This window comes from Oryctolagus cuniculus, chromosome 7 (genome assembly GCF_051225735.1).
Source record: "Oryctolagus cuniculus isolate XC-2025 breed Fujian yellow rabbit chromosome 7, ASM5122573v1, whole genome shotgun sequence".
NCBI classification, from domain to species: domain Eukaryota; kingdom Metazoa; phylum Chordata; class Mammalia; order Lagomorpha; family Leporidae; genus Oryctolagus; species Oryctolagus cuniculus.
In genome coordinates, this window is record NC_142873.1 from 12,961,801 (window position 1) to 12,981,407 (window position 19,607).

At 41.6% G+C, this 19,607-nt stretch overlaps 1 protein-coding gene across 13 annotated transcripts in view; it reads left to right on the forward strand.

Moving 5' to 3' along the window:
- LMBR1 (limb development membrane protein 1) overlaps positions 1 to 19,607 on the forward strand; it is a 167,034-nt gene that overhangs the window by 102,279 nt on the left and 45,148 nt on the right. For all 13 annotated transcript variants that reach the window (XR_011390276.2, XR_011390275.2, XR_016236925.1 and 10 more), the window contains 4 exons: positions 5,827 to 5,953; positions 6,411 to 6,479; positions 7,310 to 7,374; positions 12,724 to 12,796. Coding sequence is in view for 9 of the 13 variants with exons in the window: in XM_002715020.6 (XP_002715066.1) it covers positions 5,827 to 5,953; positions 6,411 to 6,479; positions 7,310 to 7,374; positions 12,724 to 12,796 (334 nt within the window). In the remaining 4 variants the exon portion in view is untranslated. The remainder of the gene's footprint in view (positions 1 to 5,826; positions 5,954 to 6,410; positions 6,480 to 7,309; positions 7,375 to 12,723; positions 12,797 to 19,607) is intronic.

A 19,607-nucleotide genomic window follows, 5' to 3' on the forward strand; every position in this document is an offset into this window, starting at 1 on the left:
TGTTCCCCACTGTACTGTTCAAGCCAAGTAAACCCTGTGCTGGGCTCATCGATGTTTGGCTGTGTCAGAAGTTGGCAGCTCATAAAAATTCATGGATTCTATATTCCATAACTATTTGGTTTTAAAATTTTAAAAAGGATTCATTTATTTATTTGAAAGGCAGAGTCAGAGAGAGAGAGAGAGAGAGAGAGAGAGAGAGATCTTAGACCTGCTTGTTCACTCTCCAGACCCTGGAATTCCATCCAGGTCTCCCATGTGGATGCAGGGCCATCTTCCACTGCTTTCCCGGGCTCATGAGCAGAGAGCTGGATTGGAAGTGAAGCAGCCAGGACTTCTACCAGTGGCCGTATGGGATGTTGGTGTTGCAATGGCAACTTAACCGGCTGTGCCACAGCACTGTTCCCTAGTTTTAAAATTTTAAACTATTTATGTTTTGTGTAAAATTTATACAAGATATAAAGAATAAAACATTTCTGTTTATTTAAATATATTGTAAAGAGTAATAACAATGAAGTCCTATGTTCCACAATTTATAGAAATAGACCATAATATTTTAGTGGGTAGTAGATGTTATCAATGTAAAGTGTCCTGCTTTGTCCCATTTAATGTTTTATTTTTGCTCCATATCCTTATATATTAAGCCAGAGACTCCAGTTGCATTTTTAAAAAACTGCATTTACTTGATTTTTTGATCATTCCTTTTCACTCTTATTTTTTGGTGTCACTTTTAGATATTTCTTACACAATTTTATTTTTTTTAAATTTGAAAGGCACTGAGACAAAGACATGGATAAAGAAATAGAGATCTTTTCATCTGCTTGTTTATGTCCAAATTCCTACAACAGCCAGGGCTAGACCAGGTGAAGCCTGGAGCTGGGAACTCAATCCTGGGTCCTCCATCTGGGTGGCAGTGACCCAAGTACTTGACCTATCACTGCTGCTTCCCAGGGTGTTCATTAACAGGAAGCTGAGTTGGGACTGGAATCAGGCACCCCAGTATGGGATGCACAAGTCCCAAGTGGTGTCTTAAATGCTGTGTCAAATATCTGCAGTGAATTCTGGTTTTTGACCTAATTTGCATACACAGTCATAGTGGTTACATTTGATTTTATCTTTTATCTCTGTTTCTCTGTTGCTTTATATATTTTATTGTTTGTTACTATTTTTGCTAGACTTGTTTACTGGTTTTTACTGTGTTGACTATTTTTCCCTTTTCTCTAGGATCTTTTTTTTTTTTTTTTTTTTTGACAGGCAGAGTGGACAGTGAGAGAGAGAGAGACAGAGAGAAAGGTCTTCCTTTGCCGTTGGTTCACCCTCCAATGGCCGCCGCGCAGATCTGAAGGCAGGAGCCAGGTACTTCTCCTGGTCTCCCATGGGGTGCAGGGCCCAAGGACTTGGGCCATCCTCCACTGCACTCCCGGGCCATAGCAGCGGGCTGGCCTGGAAGAGGGGCAACCGGGAGAGAATCCGGTGCCCCGACCGGGACTAGAACCCGGTGTGCCAGTGCCGTAAGGCGGAGGATTAGCCTAGTGAGCCGCGGCGCTGGCCCTCTAGGATCTTAAAAGGCATTACTACTTTTGATAATGGTTACTATTCCTGTTAATAGTACTATTATTTTAAAACTAGTAAGATTACTGGTAACTTTAATTTTTTAACATAATTAAAAATTTAACATAATTAAAAATTTTTTAACAAAATTAAAATTATTTTAATTTTACTATTCTCAGAGTAAAATGAGAAATGCTAGTCATCATTTTAAATGACCCTGATTTAAAATGAAATTTTTCTTTAACTCTTTTTTTCTGCCCTCTAAAATTTTTTTATTAGATAACTAGAATTGTTATCGTTAAATGACTTCTCTTTTCAAACATGTTTGTTGGCATTGCGTTTTAGTTTATAGCCATGTTTGTAGTTATTTGTCTCTACCCAGAGTCATTGTTCAGCAGCAGTTCTGTGTAGTCCTTTGTGAAGGATCAGGTGGCGTCATGCTTGGGCTTCCATATCCAACAGAGCCATACATGTTCGTATCCCTCTCCTCCCTGCAGTGCATTCCCAGGTGGACATGTGGGGCTTTCACGTCCCCTGAGGACGGGGAGAGCTGCATGGTACTGCAGTCTTTTTTCCTACAGTATTTGAGGTTGGAGTAGAGATGAGGCTGGAAGAGGGAGCCTGGAGAAAGTGAATGGCCCACACCATTAAGCAAAGCACCTTTCATTTTGAGTGGCCTAGTGGCTGCTTATGGCTCAACCAGACTTTTCTTATTTTAAAGGTTTATTTATTTCAAAGGCTGAGTGACGGAGAGATAGGAGAGGAGTGGGAAAGAGAGATCTTGTATCTCTGGTTTACTCCTCATATAGCTGCAATAGCCAGGGTTGGGCCAGGCCAAAACCAGGTACCTGGAATTCCACCCGGTTCTCTCATGTGGGTTACTGGGGCTCAAGTTCTTAGACCATGGTCCACTGCTTTCCCAGCTGGGTTAGCAGAGAGCTGGATCCGAAGTGGAGCAGCCAGGACTCAAACCAACACTCCTATGTGGGATGCTGGACAGGACTCAAACCAGCACTCCTATGTGGGATACTGGACAGGACTCAAACCAGCACTCCTATGTGGGATGCTGGACAGGACTCAAACCAGCACTCCTATGTGGGATGCTGGACAGGATTCAAACCAGCACTCCTATGTGGGATGCTGGACAGGATTCAAACCAGCACTCCTATGTGGGATGCTGGACAGGACTCAAACCAGCACTCCTTTGTGGGATGCTGGAGTCACAGGCAGTCACAAGCTGCTGTGCCGCACCAGCAACCCGCCTCGGACAAACTTGTAATTCTTCCGTTTATACAAAATTCTGTGTCTTCATTCCCAGCACCATTTATTCAGCTTCAGACTCCTTGATTCTGCAGGTGTGCCCATGGGTATAGCATGGTTGGTTTATTATTGTTGTGATAACATCCCTTCCTGCTTCAACTCTGAAGAGAGGGAGCTACAGCCAAGTTGCCAGTCTGTTGTCTCGCTCCCTCTGTGTGGCCTAGCCTTTGTGTGTGCATGAGCAGGCAGGGACCTTGGGGGCCGGTATTTCTTCCATTTGTCTACCATGTGGGAGGGGCATTCACTCCTCCATCCTGAGTCTTCTCACATCCCTTAACCCAACCTGGGGAGGAGGGTATCTTCTCCGTTCTTTTCCAGAAAGGTGTATCTCTGTTAGCCTTCCATTCTCATCTCCCAAAGCTGTCAAGAATTGTAAAGGGTCAGATTTTTTGTTCTACTTGTAAGGTAGTCTCCCAGTTTCATGGTTGCTGCTTGCAGTGAGATTTCTGGTCCAGAGCCAGAGAACTGGATCAGCCCAGCAAATGTGTGAGGTTCCTGTTGGTGTTCCCCTTGGCCCCAAGTCCCACAGAGGAGGCACACTGCAGCCCAGCTGAAGGCTGAGCCTTGGTTGACTTGCTGGACTTAGACCTGTGTGACCTGTGAGACGAATGCTGACTCCCATACTAGACAGCAAACAGAGCTGCCCCCTGCTTCGGAGAGATACATCTCGAACTTCTCCCGCTGTCAGCTGTAGAGATCCGTCTCTAACTCCCGCCACTGTCGGCTCTAGAGAGCCATCTCGCACTTCCTCCACCGTCAGCTCTACGAACATCCTTGCGGAGAACAAGGACTGTCTCTGCCTGTGCCTGTGAGATGCGCGTGAGGGAGAGACCCATGGAGTGGGGTCTCCCAGCACAGAAGACCATGTTTGAAGACAGCAGATTCAATTGCTGAGAAGCTGTTTCTTACCAAAATATCACAGGACATATGTAAATCTTATGGTGATGGATTCCCCAGCATTTATTATTGTCATAACACTTGCATAATACTTATTGTATTATTATTACATTTTGGGGTTTAAGAGTTTTATATGGTTCCTGAGAACCTTAATGTTATCAAGAACCCATTTAGTTCAGATATCATGGCACTTAAAGCCTTGCTGTTTAGATGATGTGTTCCTTAGGAGCTAGCTGGAGGCAGGCAAAGACAGAGCTGAGGGGTGTAGCACCTACATACCAAGTACCTTCTGCTTTTATCTTTTATTTATAGGCTTTCCACAGAATATTTAAGATGTAATAAAAAGATGATTGCTTAGAGAGAAACAAGAGAGGAAGGGTAGAAGAAGAGAGGGCGGGGCCACTGTTAAAAAGTTATGGTCATGTTTCGGTACCCTAAGTAGTTTGATGGTTATAAAGGGACAGTTCAAAGGGTTCCTTAGGAACATAGTGTGTTCCGTGATCATGTTGCGTCTCACTTGAATAATAGCTACTTGCCATTAGATCTCATGTGTTATAATACAAACCTGACTCATCCTGGTTCACTGGCCTCCCTTGCTATGAACTCTCAAGGTGAACCGACTGTCCTGTTGGGAGAAGTATTTAAACCTGCCAAGGGAAGCCCAGCAGTAAGACCGATATGGTCGAAGGGCTGTAGAAAAGTCACCTCACCTCTGAGGTCATCATTTAGGGCTAGGAATACTTCTTCCTCTGTGGTTGTTGGACCATTGAACTTGGGGAACAAGAGTGCTGTGATCCAAGTGCACCTGATTCTACAATTCAGAAATTAGAATTTTTAGGACAACTGAAATAAATATATGTTTTGGATTTTTAGACCATCTCTTTAAACTATTTCTCATGTAGAGTGAAGGAGTACATGATTTACTGAGAACCATGGACTAAAGTTTTTATTGCTCAATGGTGTTTTATAGTACAAAGTATCAATATGAATCTTTAAATTTAGGTAGATTCAGCCATTGGGTTCTTTTTAAGTATAAGGAAATTTCTGTTTTTGTTTGTTTGTTTGTTTGTTTTGTTTTATTTTCTAGCAATTTTCAAGTTTAAAAGTCTGGTCTCTAGTTAGGACCTGAATCAAAATTTGTTTTACTTTTAAAGCAAAATTATTCAGGGTTGGCACTGTGGTGTAGTGGGTAAAACTGCTGCCTGCAGTGCTGGCATCCCACATGGGCGCTGGTTCCAGTCCCGGCTGCTCTACTTCCCATTCAGCTTCTGCTCCTGGGGAAGCAGCAGAGGGTGACCCATGTCCTTGGTCCCCTGAACCCTCCTGGGAGACCCGGAAGAAACTCCTGGCTCCTGGCTTTGGATCGGCGCAGCTCTGGCTGTTACAGCCATTTGGGGAGTGAACCAGTGATTGGAAGATCTCAATATCTCTCTCTCTCTTACTCTGCCTTTCAAATAATAAATAAATCTTTAAGACAACAGAATTACACATAGTGATTATTATATCCTGGCTTCAAGGGTTAATGAAGAAAATAATTGTGTGTGTGTCTGTGTGTGTATATTTATTATATATAATTGATATAAGTATTGCCCATATGGTTTATACTGTTGGATTACAATGGACAGTTCTTCAGATGCACACTAGAGGGCTCCAGAGGCTATGAGGAGCTACCTGAATTCATCCTGCTGTGTTCCCCTGTCAAGTGGTGTATTGTGCTTTCATCACGTCTAATGTCCACTAAACTGTCTGGCCATGTGCCATGATTAGCCCTGTATTCCCTTGATTAGAATCACAGATAGGAAGTCATTTAATCTACTTTATTCATGGAAAATGATAGGCAAGTAATTGTTAAAAATGGTTCTGCCAAGTTTTTTATGAAGATTTTTTTTTTTTACTTTAAGCTTAATACTATTTCCCATAATTTTGAAAAGTTAGTCTATACAGTATAAACTAGTGTTTTTTTCCCTCCCATGTAATTATTTTATGCTTTCATACAGGCAGAAACCTAATGGTTCATGAAATGAGATAAAATGTTAACATTATGTCTGCTATATTTTTTAGGGAATCAGAGCCCGCATTTTAGAAACCCTGGTCATGCTTCTGCTCCTTGCCTTACTGATTCTTGGGATAGTCTGGGTTGCTTCGGCGCTCATTGACAATGATGCTGCCAGCATGGAGTCCTTATATGGTATGAACTTTCTTGTTCTAGCCAATTCCTATCATGGAAGCTACGGTCTGGCATATAGCTACATAATGCTTTGAACTGCATTATCATAATTCTTTGTATAGTTTACCCTGGATGTTAATTTACAGAATAATGACATGTTTGGATAGCTTAAGAAAATAAATCAATGTCCATTTGTTTCATATATGTGTAAGCAGCTTTTCAGAGGTATTTTTTTTTATTAATTGGTTTCTCAAAGTTCCATGAAGGTTTGTTTTTTCTACCCCTCCAAATAGATTTAACAAAAGATTTATTTCCTATTCTACTTTAGAACTTTTTATTGGAAATTTTTAAGTTTAATAGACTCAAATATGCAGTTATGTTAGCTATTTTAAAATAGAGATGTTATCTTAATTTAGGCTGGCTATATCTTAATGTTCAGTATTTTGGATTTAATATTGTATGTTTATATTTTTTATAGATCTTTGGGAATTCTACCTACCCTACTTATATTCTTGTATATCATTGATGGGATGTCTATTACTTCTGTGTAAGTATTTTTCTGATTTAATATTGCTAGGAAGGTAGAGTTGTCTATATTCTAGAAAATTGTGGGAAATTTTTCTGATGAGATTCCTAAAAACTTGGAGAGTTTTGTGAGTTGTCTCTAACTCTTTCTATTAGGATACATTTTGATAAACTGAAACCATGAAGTAGTAGGATATTTCTGTTATTCTCTAAGAAATTCTCCCAGGGAGGGAGATGTGTGTGTGTGTGGGGGGGGGGCCTGGCTGCCACTCACACACTCATACTTGTAGTACACACATGTTCCTGAAGGAATGCCTGTGCTCCTCACACTTGCCCCTCTGCTTGTATTGATGAAAAACACTGAGAGAATCTAAATTGGAGACCACAATGTTCTTTTTTTTTTTTTTTAAAGATTTATTTATTTATTTGAAAGTCAGAGTTAACACAGAGATAGGAGAGGCAGAGAGAGAAAGAGAGAGAGGTCTTCCATCCGCTGTTCACTCCTCAGTGGCCGCAATGGCTGGAGCTGTGCTAATCTGAAGCCAGGAGCCAGGAGCTTTCTCCGGGTCTCCCACGTGGGTGCAGGGGTCCAAGGACTTGGGCCATCCTCCACTGCTTTCCCAGGCCATAGCAGAGAGCTGGATCAAAAGTGGAGAACTGGGTCTTGAACCAGCGCCCATATGGGATGCCAGCGCTGCAGGCCAGGGTATTAACCCACTGTGCCACAGCGCTGGCCCCTACCACAATGTCCTTAAAATGATCATCTTTGAATTTGCTTTGCTTCTTAATGGTTTGTGTTTCTGAGCTCTGAAACGTGGTTTTCTGTCTGTTGGTGACTTCTTGTTTTGGCAGTGTGTACACCAGTTGGCCTCTCCCGTATGTTCACAGTGATGGGTCAGTTGCTCGTGAAGCCAACAGTAAGTCATTAGAAATCCTTTTGTTTATTAAATTTATTAAGTGACAAAAAGCTTGCTATTGAATTCCCTATGGAGCTACTTACAGACCTCCCCTCCCCAAGGTAATTTTTCTCCCAAATTCACCTCCTGTTTATAGTATCCTCAAAACTTTAGTTACCTCTGCTTCTTTTCCTGTTCCTAACGTTCAATATTAACAGTCATATGTTGAGTAATTGAGATAATACTACGTGATAGTGGTAAAGCACTGTATTGTTTGAAAGGCAGTTACAAAGAGCCGGAGAGACAGAGCAAGAGAGAGAGATGAGAACTGTAATTTTACTCATAAAACTTCACTTCATCTTGATGACGAACTGTAGGTTTTGAATTGTCTTCGTAAGTAGTTTGAACAAGTTGATAGATCGGTGTGACTTGAACTCAGAAGCTGTTTCAGAGCCCAGGCTCTCGACCCCTGTTCTACTCTGCCATGATGGCTTTCTTGGAGAATGGACTTTGTACCTGCCACCTCTTTGTTCTTCGTAGTTTCCTCTGATTGACATGCCCTTCCTCTAGTAATTTAAGCTACCAAGTAAGATGCTATTACTGTCAGAAACACTGGCCCACACTTTATTTTCTCCCCAGCTGGAAGTCATATTTCTTCCTCTGACCTCATTTAACATTTTATTTAAACCTCTGTTATGACTTTTATTTTATTTTACTTTTAAAGATTTATTTAGTTATTTGAAAGGCAGAATGACAGAGGGGGAATGGCAGGCAGACACGTACACACATAGACACACGGAGGGAGGGGGAGAGTGAGAGAGGGAGAGAGGTTTTCTATCTGTTGGTTTACCCCCTAAATGCCTGCAATGGTCAGGGTAGGCAAGGCTGAAGCCGGGAATCAGGAACTCCATCTGTGTCTCCCATGTAGGTTGCAGGAATCCCTGTGCCGAGGCCAGCATCCACCCCCAAGGTGCATTAGCAGGAAGCTGGTTGGAAGTGTGGAATAGCCAGGACTCACTCTCTGGTATGGGCTGCAGGCGTCCCACATAGTCCCTTAACCACTTAACCTGCTGGACCACAAGGCCTGTCCTTTGACACTTATTTTTGAGATAAAGATATTTATTTATTTGAAAGGCAGAGTGACAGAGAGAGGGAGGGTGGACACAGGCAGAGATTGGTTGATTGGTCAGTCTTCCATCTGCTGGTTCACTCCCCAGATGGCCACAATAGCCAGGACTGGGCCAGGCTGAAGCCAGGAGCCAGGAATTCAATCTGGGTCTTCCACATGGGTGGCAGGGGCCCAAGTACTTGGGTCGTCTCCTGCTGCCTTCCCAGGTGAATTAGCAGGAACCTGATCAGAACCAGAGTAGCTGGCACTCGAACCAACACTCTGTTATGGGATGCTGGCATTGCAAGCAGTGTCTCAACACTCTGCCCCACAGCACTGGCCCCTTGACATTTATTTTAATCCTATAATTATGTTTTGTATTCATCTCATCTCTTCTGCCAGAATAGAAGCTTTTTAAGATAAAGTACTATGTCCTACCCTCATTTAAGTCCCCATCAGCCCGAAGTAGTTGTGAACACAGGCTTTGAGGGCATATAACTTTTCTTTGCCAACTTTGGTTTCCTGAAATGTAGCATGGGAATGATAACAGTCTGTTTTCCATGGAGTTGTTGTAGAAATTAAGGAAGGTGACACTTGTCACTCACATCAACACTGAACTGGTGGTAAGTAATTATTCCACAATGTGCACAGTAAGATAAAGATCTTTTTCATGTGTTAGACCTTGAGGAAAGTAAAAGCTGCCAGTTCTGATCCAACTTGTAGAAAGTGATGAGCAGCATTAATGGGAAAGAAACAAAAGTAGGTCCCTGCCCACTCACATGTATATTCTGTCTGGATTATTCTTGCCTGATTCATGCATCCCTTTATTTTCTTGAAAAGGTTGCATTGGCTGGCCTGTTTAGGTCTCCCCTCCACCTTCTTTTGATCCTTTATCCTTTATGGAATGATCTGTCTTTATATATTTATTTGTTATCAATTAATTCTTATTATTTGCTTTCCTCTCCCAAGTTTAGGTTTCCCAAAGGTAGAGATGGTATGTGTACCTGGTGATTAATTCAGTACTAGGCCACAAGAGATTATAGATTATTGTTAAAAACTGGGAATTATTAGATGGCTTTAAATAATTGACATATAAACTGTGTACATGTGATACCTGATGGAGGGTTGAATGGTTTGAGAATGCATTTCCTGTGAGTACCTCATCAGGTGGCTGAAAGGATGCAGATGCACATGTAGAGTTCACATCCTTGTGTTTGGTCCACCAACTGCTCGCAGTTCATTATTTTTCTAGGAGTCAGTATTTTGGGTTTGAATGATACAAGACATGGATTTCAGCACTAGACTTCTTTCAGACCTTCCCCAAAGCTGGTTAGGATATAGTTATATATACTTAGGCTCCTTTTATAGAAGAACATTTGTGTTAAAGCTAGAATCAAACAATTTTAGTTTTTATTAGTTTTGAAGATAATGCAGGTAACGTACCAGTGAATACAATATAAATAATCTCTTGCTGGTGATTGATCATTACTGGTGTATGCCTTGGTGTAAGTGGTTTATGGAAACATACCCCCTCTAGGGTTCTGTCTATTGGCTGATTTTAATAATACCAGTGCTTACTTTTTAGACTATAAAGATGTTATAAATGGAAAATATTGCATGTTATGTAATTTATAGATTTCTTGTTTAGATATTTTAAGGGTGAATGTAAATGAGAGAACAAATGCTGGACTGAGTGATCTGCCCCTTCTACCTCTAAAATAATAGCTTGTGTATAAAGAAATATTTACTTAACTTTTTGACTGTTTAAAATTCACACTTTTACTGTTGAGAAAGCTGTAGACTACCTTAGAGTCTATGTCTCTCTTTAGATACATTAGCATTTCTTTTAAATAGCCAGGGGCCTGTAATTAGGTGCTCATACATTTATTATAGTCACATCTTCTTGTTGAATTGATCCCTTAGTCATTGTATAGTGCCCTTGTCTCTTTTAGCAGTTTTTGTTTTAAAGTCTATTCTCTCTGATGGGCATTTTTTGTTTCTGTTAGCATGGAATATTTTTCTTCATCCTTTCACCTTCAGTCTGTGAGAGCATTGCAAGGTACAATATTCTGGGTTTACAGTTTTTTTTTCTCTTAAGACTTGGACTAGATCTCCCCATTCAATCCTAGCCTGTAAGGTTTCTGATGCAAAGTCTGCTGTGAGTCTAATTGGAGATCTCTGAAAGTCATCTGGCCATTCTCTCATGCACATTTTAGAATCTTTAAGTTTTACTGTGGAGAGTTTGACTACCATGTGTTGTGGTGAAGATCTTTTCTGGTCATGTCTATTAGGAGTTCCATGTGCTTGCTTTACTTAGACATCCCTTTCTTTCTCCAAGTTAGGGGAGTTTTCTGTGATTATTTCACTAAAAAGGCCTTCTAATCCATTCTCTCTTTCCATGACCTCAGGAACTCCTAAGACCCGTGTGTTGGGTCATTTGATAGTATCCCATAGATCTCCAGCACTGTTTTTTGGTTTTCTAATTTCTTCTTGTTTTTGGTCTGACTGTAAAATTTTCAGAGATTTGCCTTCAAGCTCAGATATTCTTTCTTCTGCCTCACTGATCCTGTCATTAAGGGTTTCCACTGCATTTTTTATTTGTTCTGTTGAATTCTTTGTTTCCAGTTTTTCATTTTGATTTCTCTTTAAGATCTCAATTTCATGGGAGAAGTGTTCATTCATGTCATGTATGGATTTCTCTAATTCATGGATTTGCTTCTGGTTACTTCTAAGTAATCCTATGATCAGTTTTTTGAATTCCATTTCTGGCATTCTTCAATCTCTTCATCTTCACATTCTAATATTGAAGTGTTGTGTTCCTTTGGGGGCACCATGTTGTCTTCCTTATTCCTGTTTCTTGAATTGCTGCATTTATTTTTAGGTATTTGTGGAGATTTTTCTTTCCCCTTGTGACAGCTTTTATCTTTGGACTATGCCTCTGTGGCTTAGTGGAGTATCCACTCCTTTGAGACTACCCTAAGATGTTTGCTGCGTGTGACAGGGAGCTCTGTTCAGTGCTCCAGGGTGAGGGGAGTGTCCAAGGTGACTCCAAATTGTGTGTGATAACTCTCCTCTTTGTTTTTTTTAATCAGAGGGGAGGTTGTTCAGCCCTGTTGGCATAGTCTCACATAGTCTCACACTCACCTCATTCACGCTGCCACAAGAACCATACAGAGGATCCGTGTAGTCCTCAGTGTGAGCACAGATTCTGCAGCAGTAACCCTCACCAGGGAATCAGGGAACTCCGAGCATGTGGATCTGCCCACAGTGACTGCCCAAAGACCCAGCCACCCACTGCACCCACCCACTCAGCCACAGTGTTCTCACAGTCCCTATGGGATACTATCCCATATCTATGGGAGATCTACGGGATACTGTCAAATGACCCAACACACGGGTCTTAGGAGTTCCTGAGGTCATGGAAAGAGAGAATGGATTAGAAGGCCTTTTTAGTGAAATAATCACAGAAAACTTCCCTAACTTGGAGAAAGAAAGGGATGTCCAAGTAAAGCAAGCACATGGAACTCCTAACACAGGACTGCCCCTGTCAGGGCGCCCAGCTGGACTCAGGTGGCTCCTCTCAGCTGGTTGCCGGACACATGGACACGAGCTGGTGCAGGGGTTACCTATGCCTAAAATGTGTCTGCCGCTCCCAGCTAGTTACAGGACACCAGTGCCGAGTGGTTGGGGAGAGAGAGAAATGTGCCCCCTTTTCTACCCTTAAGTTGGCAGGCACACTGTCCCCCACGGGGCTGCAGTCCAGATCCATGCCAGGCTGTCCCTGCAGCTCTGTCGCCAGTGGTTTGGGCTGCTGCATTCTGGTCTCACCTCATTCTCCAAAGCTGGTGCGGGGCTCTGGGCTGCTGGGATCCTGAACTGTGCACCCCACACCCTCCACGTAGATCCAGTGTCCCTCTGATTTGCATGGAGCTTCCCCTGTGTTCTCCCTAACTCTTCCCTGAGATTGCACTCTCTCCATGTTTTTGTTTTTGTTTTTGACTCTCTTCCCCTAGACTAGAATAGTAGGCTAGTCATGTATTCTGCCATTCTTGGTGCCTCTCGGCAATCAAATTTTGATATGTTCAGTTATACACTATAATGTTTAGAGTTAACTAATGAATACAATAATTTGAGGATTTTTATTTTAGGTTCTTAGTCATTTGAATTCACTCATTATTTAAAACAATAGACCAAATATCCTATTTTCATAGATATTAGTTCTGTAATATTGCACTGTTGAGTAGTTTTATCTTTAAATTTAGATTCTTGAAGACCTGGATGAACAAATTTATATTATTACTCTAGAGGAAGAAGCACTCCAGAGACGACTAAGTGGTATGTATCTATTACCTATTTTGTTCAGTCTTAAAAACTATTAAATTTTTAAAAACCCACATAATTGAAGGGAAAAAAAGGAAACTGCTCAGTATCTTTTGCTGTTGCAAGAGGTAAAGACGAGAGTAATAAGAGAGCCTGGCAGTGAAGAAGGATTTGTGGAAGACCCTGAATTCAGTGAGCTGCAACCTCGCAAAGCCAGCTCCTCTGTACACAGTGGCTTCCGAGAGACCAGCCAGACCTGTGCACCAACTCCTCCTGCCTGTTAAGCATAGGACCTGGAGCTACAAAGGTGGTGCAGGTTTGCATGTTATGCTAGTGCATATAATGCCCTACTTCATTTCTGTCTTGTGGAAATCTCTAAGGTAAAAAGTATGAGGCCGGCGCCCCAGCTCACTAGGCTAATCCTCCGCCTTGCGGCGCCGGCACACCGGGTTCTAGTCCCAGTCGGGGCGCTGGATTCTGTCCTGGTTGGCCCTCTTCCAGGCCAGCTCTCTGCTGTGGCCTGGGAGTGCAGTGGAGGATGGCCCAAGTGCTTGGGCCCTGCACCCCATGGGAGACCAGGATAAGTACCTGGCTCCTGCCATCGGATCAGCGTGGTGCACTGGCCGCAGCGCGCTGGCCGCGGCAGCCATTGAAGGGTGAACCAACGGCAAAGGAAGACCTTTCTCTCTGTCTCTCTCTCTCACTGTCCACTCTGCCTGTCAAAAAAAAAAAAAAAGTATGAGGGTACTTCAAGAAAGTTCGGGGAAAAATGGAATTAAAAGATGATGCACATTTCAACAAACTTTTTTAAAAAAGATTTATTTTGTTACTTGAAAAGCAGAGAAAGAGAGAGAGGGTGATACAGACAGGCAGACAGAGACAGACAGGGAGAGAGACAGGGAGAGTGAGAGATCTTCCATCTGCTGGTTCACTCCTCAAATGGCTGCAATGGATGGGGCTGAGGCTGGGGCTGGGTAAAGCTAACATCAGGAGCCAGGAACTACAACTGGGTCTCCCATGTGGTAACAGGAGCCAAGCACCTGGGCCGTCTTGCTCCGCTTTCCCGGCACATTAGCATGGTGCTGGATCAGAAATGGAGCAACCGGGACTTGAACTGGTGTTCATATAGGATGCTGGCGTCACAGGCGCAGTGGCTTAACACTGCAGCACAACTTCAGCCACTCCACAGACTCTTTGAGTATCCTTGTAGTTTGTTTTGGTGACACTAAGGTATAAAACGGCTCTCTTTGTAAAGTTTTATTGAGAAATTCTGTGATTATTTGGGAATATTGTTAATGATCATCTGCTAAGCATGTAAGCAATGTCAAAGATTTTAAAGTTTAATTTGTATTATTGATCTTTTTATTTATTTATTTATTTTGCCTCAAATGCAGAACCAATGAAGAAAAGAATAGTGACAGTTTAATAGATAAATGATATAGTATGGGTCAACTTTCTTTGATTTTACTTAAGTGATTTTTACCTTGTACTGTTTTCTGTTTCACAATCTGTTTGACAAAATGTTGAATGACCATCCTCCCCAATCATGATCAGAGTATTAACTCTATCTCAGGGTCATATTTCAAGATCACTTTAAAGGTGAAATAAAGAGAAAGAGAGATACACGTACTTTCTTCAGTTACAAATAGCGAACTTCATTCTTCAATCCAAAACCATTGATAGTATTTACAACCTTCTTCTTAGATCAAAGAATTTCAGTTTGTATTTATTCTAGAGAATTCTTGTTGGTAACATTATATACTATGACACAGAGAAGTGTTAGATTGCAGCTGCATATTTTTAATTTTCTGAACTACTTTAATATTTAAGCTTAGTTAACTTCAGAATTGTAACCTTCAACCAACAATGTTGGCTTTATATCATTTATTAAAACAGTCAGTATTATAATAAGTTTGTGTTGTTTTAATGATTGTGCTTTTTCTTTTGAAAGATTTTTTTTTATTTTACTTGAAAGTCAGAGTTACACAGAGAGAGAAGGAGAGGCAGAGAGGCAGAGAGAGAGAGAGAGATAGGTCTTCCACCCACTGGTTCACTCCCCAGTTGGCCGCAATGGCCAGAGCTGTGCCAATCTGAAGCCAGGAGCCAGGAGCTTCCTCCGGGTCTCCCATGCGGGTGCAAGTGCCCAAGGACTTGGGCCATCTTGTACTGCTTCCTCAGGCCATAGCAGAGAGCTGGATTGGAAGTGGAGCAGCCGGGTCATGAACTGGCACCCATATGGGATGCCAGCACTGCAGGCGGTGGCTTTATCCGCTACACCACAGCACCGGCCCCCCAATGATTGTGCTTTGCAAATGTGCCTGAGTTGTGAGAAGAGGTGTCAGGCTGGCTTCTGCAGCGTGGGTTATGTTTCAGCCTGAAGTTTATGCTGTTTCCACCTTTAGATAAGGAAGCTGAGGTCCAGGAAAGGTAAGAGAGAGTACTACTACATGAATTAAAAATTTTGAATGGAGGAGTGGGCATTTCTTCTACCAGTTAAGACTTGGTTAAGATGCCTGCATCCCACATGGGGCCGGCGCCGTGGCTCCCTTTGTTAATCCTCCGCCTGTGGTGCCGGCATCCCATATGGTTGCCGGCTTCTAGTCCTGGCTGCCCCTCTTCCAGTCCAGCTCTCTGCTGTGGCCCGGGAGGGCAGTGGAAGATGGCTCAAGTGCTTGGGCCCTGCACCAGTATGGGAGACCAGGAAGAAGCACCTGGCTCCTGGCTTTGGATCGGCGCAGCACCGGCCGTAGCAACCATTTGGTTGGTGAAACAACGGAAGACCTTTCTCTCTGAATCTCTCTCTCACTGTCTATAACTCTACCTTTCAAATAATAATAATAATAATAAAAAGATGCCTGCATCCCACAATTAATCCCTGATTTGATATCAACTCTGACTCCAGACTGCAGCTTCCTGCTAATGCAGACTCTGGGAGGTGGTGGCGATAGTTCAAGTATTTGGGTCCCAGCCATCCCTGGGAGTCCTGAATTGAATTGCTGGCTCCCAGCATCAGCCCTAGTTGTTCCAGGCATTTGGGGAGCAAACCAACAGATGGGAGCCCTCTACCTGTGTTTACTTCTCAAATAAGTAAATTAATTTAACAAGATTTTGAGTTAAGTCTGAAAATGAAACAAAAGCAAATATAGTCACTACTCACTTTCTTCTTCTACAGTAGGCATAAAAATCCCTCTGGAGTCTTTCTAAATCCTGTGAATCCTCAAATTCAAAAATGGTTTTATATCTGAAGAAGTTGGAAAGGGAATATTTGGCTTAGCGTATTATAAAATGGAGTCAACCCACAATAAATAAAAAAAAATCAAATAGCTTAGAAATGCTATATAGAAGAGATAGTTTGAGTTTTGAGAAGATGAGGAATGAAGTGACAGCTACTGCTAATTCTGATTTCATTTTATACTGTTTTGTTGGACCATACACTCTTTTAAAAAATATTTATTTTGGGGGGGCCGGCACTGTGGCATAGCAGGTAAAGCTGCTACCTGTAGTGCTGGCATCCCATATGGGCATCGGTTTGAGTCCCGACTGCTCCACTTCCAATCCGTTTCTCTGCTGTGGCCTAGGAAAGCAGTGGAAGATGGCCCAAGTGCTTGGCCCCTGCATCCACCTGGGAGACCTGGAAGATGCTCCTGGCTCCTGGCAGCCCAGCTCTGGCCGTTGCAGCCATTTGGGCAGTGAACCAGTGGGTGGAAGACCTCTCTATCAGCCTCTGCCTCTCTCTAACTCTGCCTTTCAAATAAATAAATAAATCTGAAGAATACTTACTTTTTGTTTATTTGAAAGATAGAGTGACAGAAAGCGGAAGGGGGTGTGTGGGGAGATACAGATAGAGGTACAAATATATATTGAGAGAGATCTATCCGTCTTCCATCCACTGGTTCATTCCTCAAATGCCTGCAGCAGCCAGGGTGACCAGGAGCCAAAAACTCCACCCAGGTCCAGATTTCCCTCGTGGGTGGCAGGGACCCAAGTACTTGTGCCATCATCGGTTGCCCTTCCAGGCACATTGCATGAAGCTGGATTGGAAGTTGAGGAGCTGGGACTCAAACCTGCATTCCAACATGGGATGCAGATATCTAAGGGCGACTTAACCCACTGCACCACAATGCCCACCCCAGCCATGCACTCTTTATGACTGTTCTGTTTGGTAGATTGTCTTTAAAATCCTCCAGTGAAACTCTTTACTTAAAGATCTGTTAGGACAATTATTATGAGTTTGCTGTTTGCTGCTGGTCAGCCACTGTGGGCTATTTCAGATGGGAATAATAGACTAAGTGATTTATGTTTGTAACATAAATGGTTCTGTGATAAAATGAACATTTTGACTCATATTGAATGAGAAGTGAGCATTTCACTAAAGTATATCTGTCAGTATTTGCAGAGAGAAGAAACGAAAAAGAAAAAGGTATTTCTGACTTGAACCCTTGAAAGAAAGCAAAAAAATTAGCAAGATAAACCACCCCTGTGAATTGTATTTAATCTAGTATTGTGTCAAATGTATTTTTGTAACAAATATTTTATGCTTAAAATAAAACAAAGCTTTTTTTACTGTTAATTTTAAAAGGTATTGAAGAATAATGACAGTAAAATACTTTTAAAAATATGAATCACAGTGCTAACTGATGATAGAATGTTGCTGGTGCTCTGCTAATGACATAGTGCTCCTCTTAGCCCGTGTGGGGATGTGTAGTACACAGCACAGAAACTCTGGGAAGTCTGCCTGGTTCCCTCTGAGTTCAGCTGTACACTTATCTGAGAAACCATGATACTTAGCCAGTATCAAGAAGTGCTTCACTGTGGGAATAACATTTTTCTTTCTGAAAGGTAATATGATTTGTTGTGGTAGCTGTTATATTACTGGTGTTGAATTGTCATGCCTCATTAAGAAATGTCAGTATAGCTTATGTTGACTTCTGCACTGTTCTTATTTGATGATTTATGGTGCTACAGGTTTAAGGCTTTGGGAAGGTTATGTTATTGGTAATATTGCTATTGCTCATAAAATGTATTTGTAAAAATGCACTGCTTCTCCACTTTCCTGTTTTATTTTTTTCTGCTGGGCCTGCCACTCTCTAACATAGTAACTCTTACCTTTTGTGTATTGCCTGTCCGCACACTGGAACATAAGCTCCAGATGGACAGGGGATTTTGTTAGTTTTCGTCCTTTCTATACCCTTAATCATGTAATACTGTTAGACACATAGTGAGCCTATAGTAAGTATTTATCCCATGAATAAGTGAGCAGATGCAAATTAAGGAGTCGTCATTTTCCCATAGAAGTGAAGACACGGAAGTAAAATTTGGTGTCAGGATAAAAGACAGAGTCACTGTGAGGAGTATTTAGTAAGGCCCATAGTGGATACCGCTGAAGACAAGCCAAGGTTAGGGGGGCAGGAGGACCATGTGCACGGGGTGTCAGTGAATAAGTAGAAGTAAGGTGATTTCCCCCTACTATTACGGCCATGAAAGAAGAGCAATCAAGAACCATTTCTACTCCAAGACCCCTAAAGAATAGCCTAACAGAAAGTCCCATTACATTAATTGTGCTAGAAAATCTTTTGTAATTCCTTTCCAGCATTAAGGGGATACATATATCATTAACATGTTTAAATGTTTAAGTAATGTAGCAGCATTAATTGAAATAATTAGCTTTCGTGTGTGTATAGCCTATGGGTGTACTGGGTAACTTTTAGAAGTACTATAATGAATAGAAATTATTTTTTGTTGTTTAAGTTCAAAACCTCCACGGTTATTTTAATGTGATTTATTTAAAAATATTGTAGCCTTTGAACTTAATAATTCGTTTCAATTTTGCTAGATACTATTTTCATCTTCATGATGAAAATGTTAATATATTCACTTTTTGTAGCAATTACTTTCTGACTTGATTCTAATCTTTTGTAAAAGCCCTTTTCATGGGAGCTTATATTAATTCTTTATTCTCGAGAGAGAGTATGTAGTTGTTTCATCTTTGGTGAGTGTCAGGTTGCAAGACCTTTGTATCATGAAAAATAAAGGAATCTTAAAAAACAAGACATGTATTATACAAGCTTTCCATGGAGCCTGCTGACCTCTCAAACGTGCTTAGTGTTATCACCAGTCCTTGGAATCTTGCTGTTTATAAATAAGTTGAGTTTGCCAGGGATTTCTATGAAGACACCAAGGTTTAGGATGGTGTTTATGGTTGCTTTAGAGTAGTAGTATCCTGCTAGAGTATTTCCCATTATCGTTGGCAGGACGATTTGCTAATTTGGCCATTACTTATCTGATGTCTTTTATATAGCACACTTAATGATATACGGAAGCTTTCATCAAGATTTTATCTTATGTCCTCTAAATTATTTTCATCGTAGCGTTGTCTAGGCATTCTTCTAGGTTCTAGCAGTGGTCATTCTAAGAATACTATGCTCTGGGCCATGAGAAATGTCTGGGATTATTCCAACAGCCCCAAAGTGATCAAGTATCAGCAAAAACATTTGTGTCCCAGAGTCTGAAAGAGTGTTAGATGCCTTGTTATAATTTATTCACTTTCTTGAACCCTCAGTCACTTCAATGACAGTAAAATGTGGCCCAAACAAATTATTTGTTGCAAAATGAAATGAGGTGACTGAAAGAGATATAAACTAGTGTAATATCACTAGATGAGGAATGCTTTGGAGCAGCAAAGGATAGAATAATGTGAGTCTATGAAACCAGAGACAGATTGTTTTATAAAAATGATCCGGGGGGAGCATCTGGCTTAGCTGGTAATCTGCCTCTTGGGATGTCTGCATCCCATATTGGAGTGCCTGGCTGGATTCCGATCTCATCT